At 35.2% G+C, this 21913-nt stretch overlaps 1 protein-coding gene across 2 annotated transcripts in view; it reads right to left on the reverse strand.

The window, feature by feature from the left end:
• The window catches only part of Alg1 (ALG1, chitobiosyldiphosphodolichol beta-mannosyltransferase), a 167788-nt gene that overhangs the window by 45977 nt on the left and 99898 nt on the right, over window positions 1-21913 (reverse strand). For both annotated transcript variants that reach the window (XM_090404825.1, XM_090404819.1), the window contains 3 exons: window positions 19967-20056; window positions 14787-14897; window positions 243-355 (listed from right to left, as the gene is read on the reverse strand). In XM_090404825.1, the coding sequence (XP_090260951.1) occupies window positions 243-355; window positions 14787-14897; window positions 19967-20056 (314 nt within the window). The remainder of the gene's footprint in view (window positions 1-242; window positions 356-14786; window positions 14898-19966; window positions 20057-21913) is intronic.

Raw genomic sequence — 21913 nt, forward strand, 5'->3', positions numbered from 1 at the left:
ATTTCTACTATAAGTATGACTGCATATAAATAAAAATTCCAAATCTTTCAGACTAACTTATATATATATATATATATGGATTTGTGAGATATGGTCTCAAATTTATAGTTAGTTTTAGAAATTAAGGCCTTCTTGGGATTGCCTGTTATTACCATTGTAAGTCATCTAAACTACTTCAAAAAAAAATTATTTTTTTTTTATCATTAAATTATATTGATAAAAATATTAAAAAAATGACACACCTGTCCAACTAGTGCTACTAACAATTAAAGATGGGCGATCACTTTTCATTTCTACTAATCCATTAGATTTTCTGGTAAATCTAGTTTCTTCTACACACTCATTTGTAACTGTCCTGTTTATAAAAATAATATTGACAATATTATTTTATAAATGTAGATCTACCCATAAAACAACAATTAAGATCAATTAACTTATTAACTCATAATACATTTTTTTTTCAGAAACTTTATTTATATTTAAAAAAGTTTATGAAGTCCATCTTCATTACATCAATAAGTTTTTACTATACACTGACAGTTGCACTAACAGTGCAACTACAGAAAAATCTGATCATTCTTCCTTTCTTGAAAAGCCAATTAATTTTATCCTCTCTGAACACACAACAGTTAATCTTATGAAATAAAGCATTGAATCAAGTTCATACTTTAAGCTGGAAGCACCCTCTAAAATGACATGAAGAATCCTTGAATACTGCAGCAGTCAGTTTGTGAGAAATTAAAATCATTTGCATAATAGTTTAAAGCATTCCTTTTTTAATATTTTTTACGCTAGAAGTTAAGTTTATATACTAATTAATTTTTTTTTTTTTAAATATTTGAAAGAGTTTTAACCAGACATATCTGGATTTTTTTTTTTTTCCTATTCACTTCAAATTCACTTGAATGAAAAATATCAGGTTTTAACTTATATATGTTTTTTTTTTTTAATTTATACTAGATGTATTTCCTCTACATTGCTCTGATGATGATGTAAGCCATATAGACAGTGAAACATGTAGAGAAAAATGCATCTAGTATAAATTTTAAAAAAATGCATACGAGTTAAATCTGGTATTTATCATTGATAATTGGATATTTCTGAAGATAAAGATAATGGAATATTTGGAAAACAATCTTCATAATTTGAGCTGAAAATAATGTGAAGAACCAATAATGAGCATAAAAATATACCAAACAGCAGAAATATAAAACATGAATAAATTATGAAAGCAATGAATTAAAAAAACAACTAATAAAAAATCTGATTTTAAATGGTGAATTAAAAAAAAAAAAAAAAAAAACGAATATACATAAGCCAGAAAACATGATGGCATGCTAGCTGTTTTGTGGAATTCATAATAAAATTTTACATAGTGAAAACTAGTTATGCCACATTGCTCAAGATAATGAGATATTAAGTGGAGTTTGGTTTGACAAACAAACCAAACTAAATCTAAACGAAAATATACCCACCATCAAAAGAACTGAAGATAGGAACTATCAGTATAATGAGTATTAATGGAAAGGAAATAGAAGTTTCAGGAGAACTTGAAAAGTAACATGTGGATAGGACATTACTGAGACAAAGATAAAAACATTATTGGACAACAATGATCAAAGAAAGGAAGGAGTAGCAATAGCATTCAACACCAAACATGAAGATAAAATATTTGACTGGAAGGCGGTTTCAAGTACAGTTATGTGGGAAAACTTCAAAATGGGGAAATGGACAATGAAACTTATTTGTGCCTATGGTTCTACAGAAAATTTTCCCAAGTTTTCAAATCATTAGTACAGGCAGATGGCATAAATAAAATGGAAAATGTGGTCCTTGTTGGAGATCTAACTAGCAAATTAGGAAATGAATCTGACCTGGCATATAGCAATGTTTTGGGAAAATTTGGAGAAAAGGGCAAAGCTAACAATAACAGTTAAGTATCTGCTGGATTTCTGCTCAGGATATGGCCTAGTCATTGCAAACACTATGTTTCACCATAAAGATGTACACAAGTTCAAACAGAGAGAAAATGCAAAAAATAAGAAAAATCTCATTGATTATGCCATTGTTGATAGTGATATCTTCATGTTGGTTCAGGATATGAGTGTACAGAGAATTTGAAACCGGAAGTGATCTTTATTTAGTTTTCTATAGGATAAAAAATGAAAAGAATTATATATAAGAAAGTTTATAAAAAAAAAAATTAAAGTTGAGCAATTTTTATTGGTAAACCATAGACTCAACTATGCAAACAATATAGTGATGGCTAACAGTGGACTAAAGTTCCAAGGGCACATTGCAAGTGTTGTAAGACTGTACATCATATTGCTGCTATGATAAAAAGTACACTGACATGTAGGGATAAGGTGGTGGTGCTTCTGTATAAGGCATTGGTCTGATCACACATGGACAGATTTGGTCGTCTGGTTTTCGATGCGATGTGGAAACACAAGAGAGGGTCCAAAGATGAATGACCAAAATGATATCAAGAGTGTAGGTCATGGAAAGCATTTGAGAGAATGTGGATTACAGACATTGGTGAATAGGATGAAAAGAAGAGATATGATAGAGACCTTTAAGTTAGTTAAGGGATTCTACTAGATTAATACAGAAGGAATTATAAAAAGAGTGAATGTTAAGATGGGAATAATGAGAGATCACTGAAAGATGTATAAAGATGTGATGTGAGGAGCAGATTTTTTACATGGAGGGTTGTTGATGAGTGGAATGCATTGCCTGAATGCATTGTGAATGTAGGTAGTGTAAATAACTTCAAAGTTAATTATGATAAACATGTTGCTGATTGCATGAGCCTCCCACAATGAGTCTATTGACTCCATGGAGATTACCAAAATAATAATATTGAATTAAAAATGAAACACTTTGAAAAAAACAACAACCAAACACTGGAGTCAGTGACAAACTGAAAACACATTGATTCAGCTAGGGAGGTATGTGGTGAAGTTGTCTGCAAGGATAGAAACATAGCACCATGGTGAACACAAGATGTTAAAGAAGCAGTATATGATACCAAAAGTTCCTAGCAAATAAATCAGTAGCTGCCCTAAAAGAAATACAGAAAAAAAATGTAACAGAATTATGCTAAGTGTCAAAATAGCTAAGCAAAAGTCACAGGAAGACTTTGGAAAGAATGTAGAAAATAAATATCAGGAAGGTGGCAAAATGTTCTCGAGGCTTGAAAAAGATAAGAAATGGAGGAAAGAGTAATGTAAAAAAAGAATCAAAGATGATAAAGGTGACATGAAAACTGAAGTTAAGGATATCCTAGATATCTGTCTTTGAAAGATGTTAAACAAAAGAAGCAGTGACAAATTCTTCAAGAGTAGAAAAAGCATCAAAAACTGGAAATGTGGAAACACAGCTGGAATACATGATATTTGACCAGAAATGTATAAATATTGAAGTATAAAACTTTTGCAGTGGCTACAATGCATAATTCAGAGAGCTTGGTCAGAAGGTCAAATTCCAGATGATTGGAGTAAAGATCTCATAGTACTCATCTATAAAAAAGGGGATAAAGTTGAATATGAGAATTACAGGGGAATTTCTCTCCTAAATATTCTGGGTAAGATTTTTGCAAGCATTCTTGAAAAGAGGTTGAGAAAAATTGTGGAAGAGAAACTTGGAGAAAAACAAGCTGTGTTCAGGCCAAATAAAAGTTGTTAAGTGTATTGTGACTGTCACATTATGACAAATAGTTCAGAAATCTTGTGAATATGACAAGCATCTGTCATCATAGGTTTGTAAATTTGGAAAAGGCATACAACAAGGTGTTGAGAGAAAAGTTTTTCAAAATGCTATAATTATTGGAAGTTTTTGTTTTTTCCCCACTTGGTTAGACTATAATAAATTTAGTTTAATTCTTTCTAAGTGTAAGCTAACAAAGTGTGCACCTGAGCACATGTAAAGGTGGACAACTCATGGTAAAGGTGGACCAAGCTCTCATCACTAGTGTGGTCCTTCCCTTAATGCATAGCATTATACATGTCTGCAAGGAGATGTGCTTTGCATTATGGGAGATACTAAGACAAAGAGTGATGAGAGCTTGGTCCACCTTTACCACAAGTTGCCTCAGTCCTAAAGATACTTCAGGTTCAAATTTGTTTGCTTACACTTGGATAAAGGATTAAACTAAATTTATTATAATGCTATAATTATATCAGGTAAATGGAATATTACACAAAGGCTATAAAGCAAAACTGATCTCATTGTTATTTTTATCCAATAACACTGGATAGCCTTTTGAAAATGAAGAAAAGCATAATCTTTCAGCATATTTAGTACATCCACTTATCTGGAAAAAAATTTAGGACCTCCTAAGTGGTGTGAAATAAGCAAATTATATGTTGAGAAATTTTACTTGTAGTTAGTTATCACCAAGTAGGAGATAAAAGAGTAAAAAATACAACTTTTATTATTGATTGATTTATACCAATAATTTAGCTATGTGAGCTATGTAATTTCACATCTTTAAATGCTTTGTGTATGTTCAGATAGGCATTATTTTTCTATTTAAGCATTCCTCCATTTTTTACTTTTCCATGTGCTACTGTTGATACTCTGATCAAAAAAGAAAAAACATGATTGTTATCTGATGCCTATATGATCAACAGCCAAAACATGCCGGCTTGAACGTAGCCCGGATGAACAGGGTCTGTGATACCAATCGAGCGATCGGGGGTTGGATCGAAAAGTGGGATACCGAAAGGAAACAGAAACTGAAACTAACAGAACTACTATCAGTAGGAACATGTAATGTATGGACACTTTGGATATCAGGAAAACTAGAACTACTTCGCAAAGAAATGAAGAGATATCAGAGTGATATATTAGGACTGGTGGAGATGTGATGGACATCGTCAGGAGTGATAAATGAATGTGAAGTCATATGGTCAGGGCATGACACCAAGTACGAAGCAGGAGTTGGCTTCCTTCTTAACAAAAGAGCTAGAGAGGCACTGTTAGGATACAAACCAGTCAATGAACAAATCATAGTAGCAAGATTTCAAGCAAAACCATTTAAAATATCAATAGTCCAAGTATATGCACCCACATCTGGCAGCACAGATGAGGATATTGACTTATTTTACAAAGTTATCTGACGGAGACAATAGAAACAATACCTAAGCAAGATGTACTTTGAAGGACTTTGAAATATAGTATTTGAAGACTGAAGGAGATTGGAATACCAAAGTCGGAATAGATAATGATGGTTGGGAAAACGTCACGGGAAAATATGGTTTCAGAGAAAAAAATGAAGCATGTGAAAAAATGTGGTCTACAGCAAATAGAATTTGCTGTAGACCACAAGATGATGATATGTAACACAAGATTCCAACAAAAGGACTGTAGAAAATGGAATGGCAATCAAATGATGGGAAAACCAAGAACATGATTGATATGATTATGATTAAAAGAAGATGGATAACATCAGTACAGCAGTGTTGAACTTTTCAAGGAGCGGATATAGACTTGGATCATAGTTTAGTGATTGCAAACATCAAGTTGAAATTAAAAAGAAAATATAAATCCCATCATCACAAAAATTCAAGTCTAAGAGTGAAAGGAGTAATGAAGGTGATAGAAGATGCAGTTGAAGGAACAGTACCAGAAGAAGAGAAGGTCAAGAAGAAGTGGATTAGACAAGAAACACTGAAGTTAGTACAGGAGAAAAGAATGTTGAAGATAAGCAGGGATACATCAGAACAAATAGAGGAACAACATAGAAGAAAGTGTAATGAGGTGAAAAAAGTAGTCAGAATGGATAAGACGAAATAGTTAGAAGCCAAATGCAATAATGTTGGATAGCACTATGGAGAGCATAAAACTAGGGAGGTGTACAAAATGATTAGAACAACTAGATATCTAGTTTTTCTTAATATAACTCGCCTTTGGGAAGCTGACTGAAGAATTGAAGCAGATATCACCACCAAGTAACAAGTGTGATATGGACATTTTAAGAGGAGAGATAGAAAAAGCAACAGGATGGCTGAAGCACAACAGGAGTCCTGGTAATGATAACATCACTGGGGAAATGATAAAATATGGTGGCAAAAGTATGGTTACAGAAATGCACCAACTATGTAATATGGTATGGAAAGAAGGGAAAATGCCAGAAAAGTGGGTGAAATCAATATTAGTAACATTATACAAGAAAGGAAATAAGCTAGAATGTAAAAATTATATCACAATCACCTTGACAAGTCATCTTGGTAAGGTGATGATGATGATACTGACAAAAAGATTGAGAACAAGCTGGAAGCATACCTTGCAGACGAGCAAGCAGGATTTCTTCAGTTAATCTGAAGCCTGAAGTACTCAACGCTCTCTCACGTGGCCACAAATTTGTCATTGCTCCCAGAAAATTAGCAGCCAAGGATATAATGATCCAAATTGAACACGTGATCTGCCATCTTCCAAACCACACTGCTAACGATATTAGACTGGATGTAGCTTGTGTTCTCACCAAAGCAAGACCACCAAAAACCAACATATCCAATAAGGAATATAAATCTCTGCAGGAATTGAAGAAAAACAAAGAACTAGTAATCACCAAAGTGGATAAAGGTAATGCCACAGTAGTACTTAACCAAAAGGATTACACAGGTAAGCTTAAAGCTCTACTATTAGATCGGGCTATTTACCTCCCTATTGAGTACAATACCACCAACTAGAAAACTCCACAGGCTCCTTAAGAAGGTCACTTCTTGGCTTGTAGAAGTCACTAACAAATTAAAACTGTTAACTTCATACCCCCCCCCCCCCCCCCCGTATATATGGACTCCCAAAAATACATAAAGAAAATGTACCATTACGTCCCATAGTGGATGGCGTTGATTTCCCCACATACAAATTAGTTAAACATTTGGCCAAAGTGCTCACACACTATACTGGCAACACACCATCACACACAAAAAACTCAGCCCACTTCAAAGCCAGCATACAAAACCTCACACTCCAACATACTGACATAATGGTCAGTTTTGATGTCACCTCCTTATTCACAAATGCCCCACTCAAAGAAACCTTAGAGCTAATCCAAGCTAAATTTCCTCCCAATATCTCAGCCCCATTTCAGTTCACAATGAACTCAAGTTATTTTGTTTGGCAAGGAAAATTCTACAAACAAATAGAGGGGACAGCCATGGGTTCACCACTCTCCCCCACCCTTGGTCAACATTTTATGGAGACTTTTGAAGAGAAAGCCTTAAACTCTGCCCCACAAACACCAACCACATGGCTTTGCTACATTGACGATGTGTTCGCTATTTGGCCATATGGCTCTGATACACTCCTCTCCTTCCTAGCACACTTAAACAACCAACACCCCAGAATCAAGTTCACTCTGGAAAAAGAGAAAAACAACAGCCTCCCTTTCTTAGACACACTAGTCACCCGCCAGCCTGATGGAACCTTGGTTTTCTCAGTTTATAGAAACCCACCCATACAGGCAGATACAGTCCCCAACAATCCCTCCACCACCATCCCCCCACCTCACAACAATATGGAGTTATTAAGACACTACACAACAGGACTAAACTTATTCTGTTCAAATGGCAATGCCCTAACCACAGAACTAAACCACATCCTCAACACTTTCTCAGCCAATGGCTACCCCCTCAAAAAATACTGAAACCAGTAAACCACAACCCCCCTCGCCCCCTTCACAACAAGGATTACTCTAAATCCATTACCATTCCCTACATTCGAGGCACCTCGGAAAAAATTACCAAAATCCTAAATAAACATGACTTAACCTCGTGTTACAGACCATACAGAAAATTGGCATCCCTTATCAGCTCCACTAAAGACCAACCACTTCCCTTAGACCTACCTGGTGTTTACCAGGTCCCTTGCAGCTATAAGCTGTCCTGCCTGTTTGTAGGACAAACAGGCAGGACAGCGAATATCAGAATTTCAGAACACAAGGATCACATCCGGTTTCACCAGCACAGCCACTCTGGTCTTGCAGATCGTGCTCTGAATACACACCACAGAATACGGTGGAAGAAAGCCATGGCAACACACCATAGTAAATTCAAATTTGAAAGGCTATTCATGGAATCAGTCTTAGCCCTAAGAAACAGTCCAAAGCTCAACAAATTTGGTTGCATGAGACTGCCCCAAATTTGGGAGACTTTCTGACTTATATCAGAAGACCTTCATCCCAATGACCAAGAATACCTACATAGCTCAGTAGGGGGCACCATCAGGACTTTTAGGAGAAACAATAGCTTCCTGCTTCGTCCTCATTTACTGTGCGTAGTGCCTGCATGCACGTGTCTTTATTTTAAGTTCCTGTGAAGATGGCAACGTGACGTTGCTGAAATATTGGAAATATAGATTAAAGTTTAATTTAATTTATATCCTGTATATGTTGTAAATTCCTTAAATTATTTAATAAGCATCTTTGACTTGTAATAACTTAAATGTAACATTTTGATTTTTCCCCTCAATCTAATTCTGTGTGAAAGGGTGTCTAAAGCATGGTCTGCAATCCCAAATTGCCACAATGATAGCAGCAAATGTATTTATTGGTGATGGCAAGTGTATTTATGTTCTCCAAAGTAGATGTCAACAGATCTTCTCTACCCATAGTAAGCCAGGTCACAAGTATACAAGGCACTTCATATACTACCGGATGTAACAGGTGAACAAGTGAGGTTACTAGTTTGATATATAGTATGAATGTTGCGTGAAGCATATATTTATTAAGCACCTCAGATATCTTTCCAGATGCATCCTGAATATATGAGATAGTAACAGTTATACTGTGGTCTCTAATATCAGTGGAACAGTCCTGACTATGTATTAGTGTTTTTAGGATACCATACTGTTAGACTGGATTATAGAGTAATTATGAACTACCTTCTAGTATCTGACTGTGACCATACACTAATATGAGATGTTCACATATCACACACACATATTGGTTGCATGAGAACCAAATCAGCATGGGGGGGGGGATATATTACAAAACAATAATTAAGGAGAATCATGTATTTTGGATGGTATATTTAAATTACTAATTGATGTAAATATGTGAACCAACAAAATGATTGGCAAATATGTGGGAGAGAAAGGATGTGAATAGAAATACTTTCATTAGAGACAAATGAATTACTAATAATTTTACAGTTTGGTGCTGAAAGGAATCTGCCCACTATATGCCCTGAACTTTTGTCAAAAGAACATCAGAAAAACCCTCATTAATCTTGATACTAATAAAGCTCATGGTCCAGATGGTACTCCTCCAGTTGTGCTCAAGACCTGTGCTCCAGAAGTGACACCAATCCTGTATGATCTATATAAACTTTATATTGTACTCACATCTACCCAACAGAATGGAAGCAAGCCCACATTCAGCCTGTACCCAATAATTAAACAAGACAAAAAAAGGGAAACAAGTCAGCCATCTAAATATCATCCCATTGCTCTCACCTCAGCACTTTAATATGTGATGGAGAAGGTTATGAACAATCAGCTTCTTCACTACCTGGAGATTCATCAGTTAATTAGAGATCGACAATATGGATTCTACCATTCTCATTCTACAGCCAATGTTAAACCTCCTAGCTAATCTCATCTACCTTTGGGCCCAGGCAATGGAAAGATTTGGAGAAACGTTATCAATCTCGATATTTCTAAGGCATATGATTGTGTCTGGCACTGAAGTCTCCTGAACAAATTGCCACCTTATGGACTCCCTTCTACACTGTGATTGGATTGCCAGCTTCCTCACTGGTCGTTCATTGTGTGTCATGGAGAATGACTTCCTCTCACACTCTCTTCCTTTAACATCAATGACCTCCTTTCTCTGACTTCAAATCCTATTCACAGCTTCGCCAATGAGAGTACTCTTCATTCCTCTTCCTCATTCAATAAGCCCTGTAGTACTCTAATGTTAAGATGCCTCAAGATTTTCCAGAACCAATGACGTAAATACCGACTTCCTCAACATGTTCAAATGTGGTTGAGACAACTTAGTAAATTTCAATTCCAAAAAAACTCAAGCCTGCCTTACTACCCACAAGAAAAATCCTACCTTATCCCCTCTCATTTTTGACAATGTTCCAGCTTCCAGTTTCCTTCTTTTTTTGGGTTGACTGTCACATCCCATTTATTCTTGCACAAAGATTTTAGAGGCTGAGGCTACTCATACAGCCACAGCCTCTAAAAAGCTTGGTGTTCTTTTCCATTCTAAACATTACTTCTCTTCCTCTCAACTCTTAACACTATAAGTCTTATATCTGTTCAACTTTGGAGTACTGTTCCCACATTTGGGGTGGAGAACCCAAGATCTCTCTTCTAATTCTTGGTGATATTCAGAAGAGGCAATCTGCTTAATAGATGAACCTGCACTCACAGACTCCCTTCAATCCATTATCATAGGCGGTCTGTTTCAGTGCTGGCCTTTCTATGGGTACTTTCATGGGCATTGCTCTTGGCTGCTACCATTTCTCAACTTTCTTTTAACCACAGATGAAATGAACTAGAGCAGTCATCGGCCAACACCCATATGCTGTCCAACTTTGAACACTTCTATTCTTTGGAACAATCTCACCTATACTATTTTTCCCCACTGAGTACAACCTCCCACGCTTTAAGAAACATATCAACAGGCTACATTTTTCTCCTTAATCACTTTTCCACACATAGTACTGTAGTGTTAGTCTTGTGACCGTTCGTATGTGGGGTTTGCCATAAATCAATGCATGGCCAAATGATTGGCTTGAGTATGATTATGTTAAGTGCTTGTTCTCTAAGTATACTATACAGAAATTGGCTAAAGGGGAGTCCACTGATCTTCTATCCTGTTTGTACCTTTTTTTTTGCTGTCCATATTACCATTATGTACCATCTGAATAAGTATGCAAATTACCAGTACGTAAATTTAAATAATTTGAATGTCTTTATCTATAGGAGTTGCCCTTTACCTATAGGCAACTCCTATAGGTAAAGATGACCTCGCTATTGCTTCTGCTTGGTATCTCCACATCTGGGCCTGGCTCCCACTGAAGAGACCTCAGTAAATGTCAAAACTAGTATGGGTAGCGGCCCTTCCCCTAATGCATAATATTATACATATCCACAAGGAGATGTGTTTTGCATTATGCGAGATACTGAGATAGGAGTGATGGTAGCTTGGTCCTGTAGTACAACACCAGGCAAAGAGTTGCCTGGTGTTGTACTACCTTACCCCAGTCATGAAGATACTTTCAGGCACAAACTTTGTTTGCTCATACTTGGATAAAGGATTAAACTAAATTCAGTATTAGGAATATCTGTACTATCAACAGCTGGGCATTGGGGGGGGGGGGGTCAGGTTTGCGAATTATTAATGCTCTATATTATATTTTGGGTGAGTAAATGAAAAGGCTCAGGCTTGTTAACGGTTACTTTGAGCCAAGATGTTACTCTTCTCAGTAATTTAAGAACTCTAGTAGGATTTTGATCTGATCTTCCATTTTTCATGAAGTATGCTTGTACAGTTGGATCTACAGTTCACCTATAAAAGCTGCTCAACTTTATTTTAAAACTTTCTTACATATTTTTCTTTTCAATATGATATTTTTATCCTGCTTAAGACTAATTGATGATCATTTCTAATTTCAAATCTCCTGTATACTTTTGTATCCTAAACCAATGTGAAGATATCAACTGACAATAATAATATAGTAAATAAGCCTTTTCTTCTTTCTTATGTCTTCTCTCTCTCCATCTGAATTTGTGCAAATCTGTATGTTAAAACATAGTGTTAACAATTGCCAATCTGTGTTTTGAACAGAAAATCCAGCAAGCACTTACCATTATTATTAGCTTTAACTCCATTTTCATATTCTCTTATGACTTGAAAAATTCTTCTGCTTCTTTAAGGACCATATGGGACCTTCTATGAGATCATAGGTACAAATAAGTTTCACTGTGAAATTCCTCATTTTGAAATTGTCCAGTTAAACAGGCTGTGTTTAATCCTTAATTAGTTGCACCTTTTTTGTTACATAATTAGATGCATGGGGTCAGAATGTCAGAAATCACTTCTTACTCCACAACTGATTTGTGCAATTGAGCCAACACGTGACTGATTGTGCTGACGGCTGGCACATGACTGATTCAGATTGGGGGCAGCAAGAAACTCAGCTACTCGAAATTGCAACAAAAATCCACAATTGGTTTTGTCAGAAATCGAACTTGAATGAAGGGTCAAATAGACCCCACCCCCAGGCAACTAATTAAAGGTTAACTGGACAATGCCTTACCAGCATGAAACTTCATCATGTTTGTTTCTGGTTAAAGCAAACAGAGAATATAATTTAGTTGACTAAATCCCAAATTGTCAGCCTACTTCATTCATTCAGTATCCAGTGGATACCTACTAATGGAGTTCACCACATAAAGGTGAGGTGAAGGCAAGGACTGGACATTAGGTCAAAATCTTTAGCCAGTTCTCTTCATTCCTTAAAAGTTATGTGGGGGTCTCCTCCCAGTTATCTAGCTTTGACTTTTAAGCAACTAATGTATGCATAGTTCAATAGTCTATTTTGCTTTGGGTAAGTTGCATACATACAGTAAGTCCTTAGTCCTTGACTTCTGCAGTTAATTTATTCCATGAGGTTTCTGTGGAAGTTGAAAATCCCCGTAAGTCGAATGGTGCTTAAATACAATGAATTTTTGTTCATTTCAAAGGATAATTAAAGTTACAACAGGTTCTGCTTATGAAAGAAAACTAAGAAAATGAAAGTTTATTGAGTATCCTATAGAGCGTAGATAGGAAAGCATATACAAACAGTACAACATATTCATTATAAATATGCAATAGTTTGTACTGTTCGTACAAATGCAGTTTTTTTTTGTTTTTTTTTTTTTTGTTCTCACACAGACCACATATACAGTGTGCCTGTTAAGTATGAGACAACAATCATTATATCAAAACAAAGAAATATATTTGGAACTGTTAATTACGCAGATTCAAAATAATCTCCTTCCTCATTTACATCTATCATACAGGTGTTTGAAGGCTCGGTGGAAGTCCTGAACAGGAACCTCCTTCGGTTTCTGGGTCACACCAAGTTGGGTGTTCTCAATGTCAATGAAGCACTCCCCTTTCAAGGCACACTTCATGTTTTGGAAGACAAAAAGTCTGTGGGAGCCAAATCTGATGAATGAAGGAAAGAACTGTTCCACAACAATTGGTTTCTGTTGCACAACAATATGCCCATGCAACAGAAACCAATTGTTGTTGTGGAATGGTTCTTACCCTGAACCTTGCTGAAGGTTGCATGCGAGAGTACAGACATTACATTACTCCTAAATAATACTGACTGTTCATTATGGTGTCCTCAGAAACAAATTCATGGTGGATAATTCCAGCAGCATAAAAAAAATAATAAAAAAAATAAATAAAAATAAAAAAATGACCATTGTCTTGATGTGATTTTTGCAACCTGACTCTTTCTTCTGTTAGGGAGAATACATTCCATTCTATTCCATGATCTGTGTTTCATTTCTGGATCAAACTGAAACACCAATTTTCATCAATGGTGAAAATTCTTCAATGCATCATGATCTTGATCAACTGCGACAACATGCAACCCAGTGCTCTCTCTGTTTGTGTGTAAGCATGTGCAGCACAAATCTCAAACAAATCTTCCTCTTGTTCAAATCTCTAAGATTAATCAGGCCATATCCTTAGCGATGCAAGATGTACAGTGAGCAGACTAGTGGTTCGCCTGTCATGGGCAACAATTTCCTTAGCTTTCACCACATTTTCATTTGTCCCTGCAAAAACTAACCATCTACAGCATGGTTCATCCTCCATAGACTCCCTCCCCTGCTTAAACATTGAAAACCAGCAGAACACCTGTGCACAGCTCAGATAGTCGCTGCCATAAACTTTTTTTACGTCTTGGTACACTTCTGTAGTAGTTCTCTAATTTACAGTAAAATTTTATCATAGCTCTTTGTTCTATGATGCAACCTCTGACACACTCTACTCACACACTCTTACTTCAACTGTTACCATACGAAAACTGCTGTGTTACCCAACTCAAAAGTTGCCATTACAACACGCACTAGCAGTCAAAACAATAAACATGTTTGTTACTTTTATTCAAAGGGCTGTCCTGTAAAAAAATCAGTCTCATTACTTAATGAGCACACTGTGTGTGTGTGTTAACAAAAGATTTATGATGAATTTATAAATTTATTTATGAATACATAAATTCATCATAAATCATAAATCAGTTTATAGCATTCGATAGAACCTTGAGTTTTCTTTTGTATAAGAAAAGGACTTATAAGCACTTGTTGTTGCATGTCCTCAATCAAAATTACAAATAGTTTTCCCATTTATTCTATTAGCTTTAAGGAGGTTTTTATATGAAGTGGGCTTCTTAGTTGAGCTTATCATATTAATGGGGAAATTATATGAAAAGTAGATGGGATTACTATAAAATACACACACAAAATTTCTCAACACTGAGGAACAGAAGACTAGTGTTTGACAAACTTGTTCAGGAATCTGCAAGTTATACTGTCCTATTTATAAAATAATATACAACTATTCTACATCTTATAACATTTGGAGTAAAAAACCTTGTTAAATTACTGATTGTGAAAACATAAATCATGAGGGAATTGTGAAATGACAGGCTAAAGAAGGTAAATTCAAAACTGTGTGAAGATGAAATACAGATAATTTCACTGGACACAGATTGCATACTTTAGTTAATATATTGAATATAGTCATTAAATATAATACCTACTTTGATTTTAACTGAGAATATTCTACACTAAGCTTGAGAAAGAGAGAATGCTTTTCTTCATTTTTTATAGGGTGGAACCTTGCTGAAGGTCGATCATATAATACTGCTGCTCTGTTCAAAATAAACATACTTTGAAAGATAACTGTAGTTCAGGTATAGTATAAAAATGCACACGCATAGCAAAAAATGTTATTTAGACATTTTAAAGAAACATGGTCAGCGCAGTTAGCCTAGTGGCTATGTGCTTCGCAGCCATATGCCTGGGAAAGGAGTGTCCTGGGTTTGATTCCCATTACTGACATGAGGAGCTTAAGGATCTTTCTCAAACATAGCCAAGTCAACTGGTCTTGAGCATGGACAGCAGGGTTTTTCTCCCCAGTATATATGGGGTGTTTCCTCCCACAAACAGGCAAACCCCATGAACACACACACAGCTACAGCCATAGAATATACCGGGAGGCATAAGGCTAGTCACCTTATCTTCGGAATGGGTACAACTTAGAAGGGCTTAAGATAGCTCTGTAACAGGCCAGTTGGCCTAATAAATAGTAGTGAGAAGAAGAAAGAAACATGCATACTAGACACACTGTTATATACCTAGACAGTTAACACATGTGTAGAAAAATAATTCAGTAAAACCCCAATAATTCATCCAATGTTACATGAACATAAGGAAGAGAAGATCAGTCACATAGTATGTGCTTACTAACTTATATATTTGGTCACAACTGAGATGGCATGATAATGTTCCTTTGAACTAATAAGGCTAACTAGACAGCTTCTGTAACTAAAAATTAACCTGATGAAAATAATAAAATTATTAACAATTAATTGGCAGAACTTTGAGATTGGCATAAAATCAAAATGGTCAAGATTAAGATGATGTCAAATGACAAATCTTTGTTTGTTTCAACAAGAATTCAGGATCTAGTGTCAACAAATGGAAAGTGAGGCCAGACTTGTTAGATTCTAAAAATTTAATGTAGTCTTGATGTTTTTGTAATCTAATCTTAGAATGGCAACTCTATTCAAATAAAGTCAACACAAACAAGGCACTTGATAAACACCGGGCAGGGAGGGGGGGGGGGGGGAGAGAGAAACAGAGAGGTAGTAATTTGTTCTTGGTGAATGACAGATAAGAAGACAGCGTTGGTTTTAAAGAGGTATATAGATTGTACTTGTGAAGAAGCCACACTGTTTGTTCAGATATTCCTTTAAGGTAGAGTGTGAGAATTTTCATATCAGATGTAGTCTGGCAGATGATAACTGTCAATTTTCTGGTTGTCATTTCTTTATAACCATTAGTCACCAAAATTATTTTCAATTATTTGTCTAGCAGAAGGGAATATGGATTATTAAGGTATCCAAAAAAAGGGAAGACTGCTGTTGGATTCACATTCAATAGTGAATTCAACAGAATTTACAAGGAGTTTATTTTAAAGAATTGTAGTAATTTTGCCTCTAAATGGGAATAAACTGTAGCCAGCATGGTTGGCCAAGTGGTTAGCATATCCACTCTCCAGCCAAAGGTTGCAGGTTTGAATCCCGCCATGGACATGGATGTTTGTGATTGTCTTTCACTTTCATGCATTCATTCATACAACTAATATACACTCTCTGAAGATGGGGTGTGTCACCATGGGAGATAGACCCACCCCTCTTACAATAGGGATTTTCAGGAGACCCTACATTAAGTGGGACATAATGCTAGGAAGAAGTGGGACTAAACTGTGAAGATGTCATCCATGAATTGAAGCCAGATATGAGGCAGAGGGAGAACAGCACTGAAAAGCTGATAAGATAAGACTGCCCATAATTTTTTTTCCCTTTAAAGATATTGATTAGGTTATTTAATTTCAGTTACAGAAGTAGTTTGTTCCTTTGAACTCTAATGATGCATTCTCCTGCAAGCTCGGGTGTGACTGAGACATGAGATAGTAAGCACATCTACATGACTTGTTTGTGATTCATATTTTGAATATAGTTAACTAATCTTATTTTCTTGATAATAACCATGTAACATTAGGCAAAATATATAGGGGTTAGTATAAATTATATTTTTCTACAATAAAAAAAAAAAAAAAAAAAAAAAAGAACCCACATTATTTCAGACATTAAATATATTGTTAGGGTTAGAGACCACGAGATGGCGGCACATTTGAGCCGTCTCTCTTCACTGCGTACCGCTTAATTAGTGATAGCCTTGGGCCATCTGTCTCTGATTGGGTACCAGTGGAGATTGAACTGCCCACTCAGTCTCCAAAAGTTAGATAGGGCTAAATGGCCTCGCCTACTCCCGTATATACGGGAATAAAAAGGCGTTAGCTGATTTTTTTTTTTTTTTTTTTTTTTTTTTTCCTACAATAATAAAAAAATTATTTACTGTGGTCTGAAATATGATGTAAAATAAAACTTTAAAAAAAAAATTTATAACACTAGTTTTCAGTGTTGAGATTCTTTCTGTTTATATTCTATCTGAAGAGATTCTGTCCATGTTATGATCTCCAAGATTCAATGCTTTGGGATCCACAGTCTTGACTGTTGCTATAGCTCTTTGTTTAAACTAGTTTGCAACCTTGTTTCACTGAAGATGGATTGATTATTCTTTTCAAAATATCTACTGTTTATGTGATTAATGAATAAGATTTTTACTGTGTTCATATTTCCATACAAAGCAATAGTCAATCACTTTCATATCACCTAGATTTTATACTACAAAAATTATATCTTGATATATTCTTAGAAAGTAACATGTAAAGACAAATGTTTTACTAAAATTCTAAAAATTCTAATGTTTTTGTGAACTTTATTTTTCAACCTTTATTAGATTGGTTTTATAATTACAGCAACTTATCTTTTGAATTGTTAGACTGAGACTAACGATTACATGAAGAGACTGAGCAAGATGGCGCCTTGAACATTGTGCTCTGCTACTATAATGTTTTAAAAGCGATCTCACTTAACCATCTGCCCCAAAAGAAAGTAGAGCAATAGTTCTCAAGGAACTGAAGATTGCTAAACCAACCGTAAGTACCTTAAGCATTAAAAAAAAAATTGTTTTAGTACTTTAATATTGGCTATAGCAAGCATTAGCAGCCAACCTGTGGTCATGCCTGCAGTACAAAGCAAAGATGACAGCAACAAAACAGAGCAACAACAAAGTGCACTGCAAGCTAGACATTACAGAAAAGAAAAAAAAGAGAGCTTATTTTGTGATTTTTGTTGCCAGTGGACTCAATATGTCAATTGTGCCAAAATCAAAGAACAAGCACTCAAACTCCTAAGCAACCTCAGCCAGCCATTTTTTTGTCCTCTGTGCTTCCTCACCATTAAACAATTCCTAAACTTTGGCAAGCAGGTAACCTGAAATAGCACTTTGTCATGCTCAATGAAACCTTCTCCTGGAAAATTGACAATTGAAAAAAACTAGGCAATCCATGATCAACACTAAAACTAACATGCCAACCACATTCTCAAAACTAACATGCAAACCACATTCTCAAAACTAACACGCCAGCCACAGACAATGACAGCAACTTTACAATTGCTCCATCAGTCCAAGATGCTAAATGACGATATTTGCAAGCTAGTTGAACAACACAACTTTGACCCCAAGAAAATTGTCAGGTGTCACCGTTTTCAGTTCCACGATTACACAGAGAGAAAGAGAGAAATGGAGTGAACTTTCTGTGCTTAATAAAAGTGACCTGCAAATACCCCAACAAGCAGATCAGTGTTCATATCAGCCATGAATAGCATATCAGAAGGCACCAGCTCTGCATCACGTGTACAAGTCCAGCCAGATCTGACCTATCACATTGCAAAAAAAAAAAAAAGTCAGCAACTGGAAGAGAAACGTCAAAATGGAGATGAAGCATGAACAATTAATTATAAAGAAGGGATACTATTGAGAAAATCAAACTCTGTAAATAACCAACATTGAAACGTGGTCTTCAACACTGCATAAGGAATGTGTGGGACACATGTAGTCAAAAGAACTCCAGAACTCAAACCTCTACTACCTTAAATTCCAATCTTCAAAACATTCATTAATCGGATTTGGATGATGTTATCCAAATACCATTGATGAATGGGGTTTGGATACATCATTAACTTTAACAGTAGCAAAACACAGTTCTGCATTATGTCCCCACAAAAGAGAACCCTGTTCTTCCAATCTTACCCTTGAGAATACTGAAATCTCTATTCAAGATAAGATTCTCATTCTCAAAATAACTCTAACCTAAAGTCTCTCTCTCTCTCTCTCTCTCTCTTGGCACAAACATATCACAAATAATGCCTCCTTGACATCCAAAAAATTAAGCTTTCTCTTTCACTTAATGCATTACTTCAACTACAAACAGCGATTAACCCTATACAAATCACAAATCCACCTGACCATTGAATACTGTACTCATATCTAGGGTGATGTCCCTAAGAGTGCCCTGAAAATACTAGATTCTTAACAGAAAAGAGCAGTTAGACTGATTGAAAACCCCTATCTCACTAATACACTCCACTCACTTTTGCACAGGCATTCAAGTCTCTGCAGCCTGCATCTTCTATAAATATTTCTACGACCATTGTTCATCAGAATTAGCATCATTAATTTCCCCCATCCTCTTGCAAATCCATCCAAATGCATGCTGCAGCTAACCAACACTCCTCACAGTTCAAATCCAACATGCACAGAACAAATTTCTCCACTGCTTCATTTATCTCTTCCACTGCTGCTGCTGCCTTCTGGAACAGTCTACCACCACATGTTTTTCCCAAAGAATACAATCCACAACTTCTCAAACCAAATGTAAATAAACTCCTAACCACCAACCCACAGTACTAGTGTAGTTAACCAACCTTTCATGGATAGTTCTGTATTATTAAAAAAAAAAAAAAAAAAAAAAAAAAAAAAAAAAAAAAAAAAAAACTATAAGACTATGAAACTGCTAACAGTATGCAAGGCAAGGATAGACTAAAGCAAGAGCAAATTAATAAATATATAATTATTTAGGACAGTTGGATACACAATATTTTACACTGCAACAAACTGCTGTTATCCTTATCTTTATTAGCTCATTTTATATTTGATAAAATGCAATTTTGTTTGCACTGCATTGCTTTGCTGAACATAGAACAATGCATTATATTTTAAAAAGAATACTGTGTAATAATTTCATTACCTTATGTTCCATGCATCATATAATTTTTCTTTCATTGCTTTTGTCACACACAAGTGATGTGTTGCTCTTCTACCACAATGCTTCTCAAACCTACAGATAAATTTATATAAAATGACCTGGTTTATCTATAACTATAATAAATCACATATTATTATTATAGTTATAAGGAAACAAAATATTTCTGAAAAGGCCTTTAATAAAATAAAAATTTTATACATAAAAATAATCTGATGAAATCAAGATGATGCTCCTAAAATTTGATATTGAACATAAAAAAAAAAGAAAAAAAAAAAAGAAAAGTTATTTCTGGTAATGGAGTAGCTCCTATTATCCAACTAGGTTAAGATTAATCAATTAACTGGCACTATATTAAATAAGGATTATTAATGTGACATAGCTATATGCATTTTTTGTGATATGGTATTTAATTAGCAGATACTGAAGATGAGAAACCTATAATTCAGTGTAAAGATCCTTATCAAATTATGAATTTAAAAGACTGGAAAATAAAGAACAAAAACTGTTATGTACACAGTAAGCCAGCAACATAGTGTGCTGGCTATTTTGTTTAAACACCAGATGTAGAACAGAGATAACTAAATGCAAGCTTGTCGCATGGTTTAATGAGATGATCTTATGAGAGATCATATCATTTAAACTATATGGCTAAAACCACACTCTTAGACAAGAACCAATTTCTTGTCCTCCCCTATTTTTTTACTGTTTGCATTATTTACAGGATGAGAACATAAATCCTCACATTGTGAATTTTATGATCGTACCACTTCTTGTAATTAATACCTCGCAGTTTACCCAGACCGCAGCAAACTCATAGGGACCACAGAAATAGTTATGGTGGACATTTTACTGTAGCAAATTTGTTTTAAAATAGGATTGTATAGTTCGCCCACCATTTCTAGATCCCTTCTTGGCTTGGTGCCAAGAATAGTCGATTCATGCTGAAGGGGAGAAAGAAATGAAGGATGTACGAATTGGTCGCCAACATGCGAAATCACGTGCTTTCTTGTCTGTCGCTGTACTAGTACTAGCTTGATTTTTGTTGTTCTCTTTTTGCATTTTTTTTTATTATTAATTTGTATGATGGATCCAGTACAGTCAACAAGTTCTATTGTTACACGTTTCAGTAGCTCTGTAAAACAGCAATGTTCGTAAAAGAAAAGCTAAATTTTCCGACCTGTAATAATAAACAAACTGAGTTTGTTTATTATTACATCCCAGAAGATAGACTGATTACCCTATTATCGGAATGGATTCTCCTTTTTCTGACATGTGCAGAAGTGTCGAGGGACCTCAAATCGGTGGGCGAACTATACTTGTGGAACTTTCTGCAGAGCTTTTTTTTTTTTTGGTGATTTCTTATAGTGAGTAAATGAGTTTGCTATAATGGTATTTGCTGAAGTGAGTCACCTGTATTATAGTATACTCTGCATCAGTCAGTAAAAAAAATTTCTTACTCAAACAATTAACGTCATATAAGTATATAAAATGAATACTACAAATAATGTCATGCAAGTATATAAAATGAATATTACATCTCTTGCATCTCTAAATCTTTGTTGTTTAGAATGGTACATTTACAGCAGCACTAATTAACAAAAGCAGTTCGAAAGAAAGCTGAAATTTTTTTATGCATAAGAAGTCTTGCAGCATTAGACAATTATCAGTCAAAGAAAATATTGTAAAACTAGGTTAACTCACTACAGTAAACTCTCAAGGAGTTTGCTATAGTGGCTAATAGTAGCCATAAAGGCTAAGATCAAATAAGTCAAGATCAGAGTAATATTTATTTTGAAAATACTGATAAACCTACTTATAACATACCATAGAGAAAAAATACAACAGAAAAATTCTACTACTAGAAACATCAATTGCATGCCATATAATTCAAATACCTTCCCTCAGTATCAAGGCAACCATTATTGAAAT

The sequence above is a fragment of the Typopeltis vanoorti genome, chromosome 2, assembly GCF_054136105.1.
Source record: "Typopeltis vanoorti isolate ZY-2024b chromosome 2, IOZ_Tvanoo_1.0, whole genome shotgun sequence".
Classification (NCBI taxonomy): Eukaryota; Metazoa; Arthropoda; class Arachnida; order Uropygi; family Thelyphonidae; genus Typopeltis; species Typopeltis vanoorti.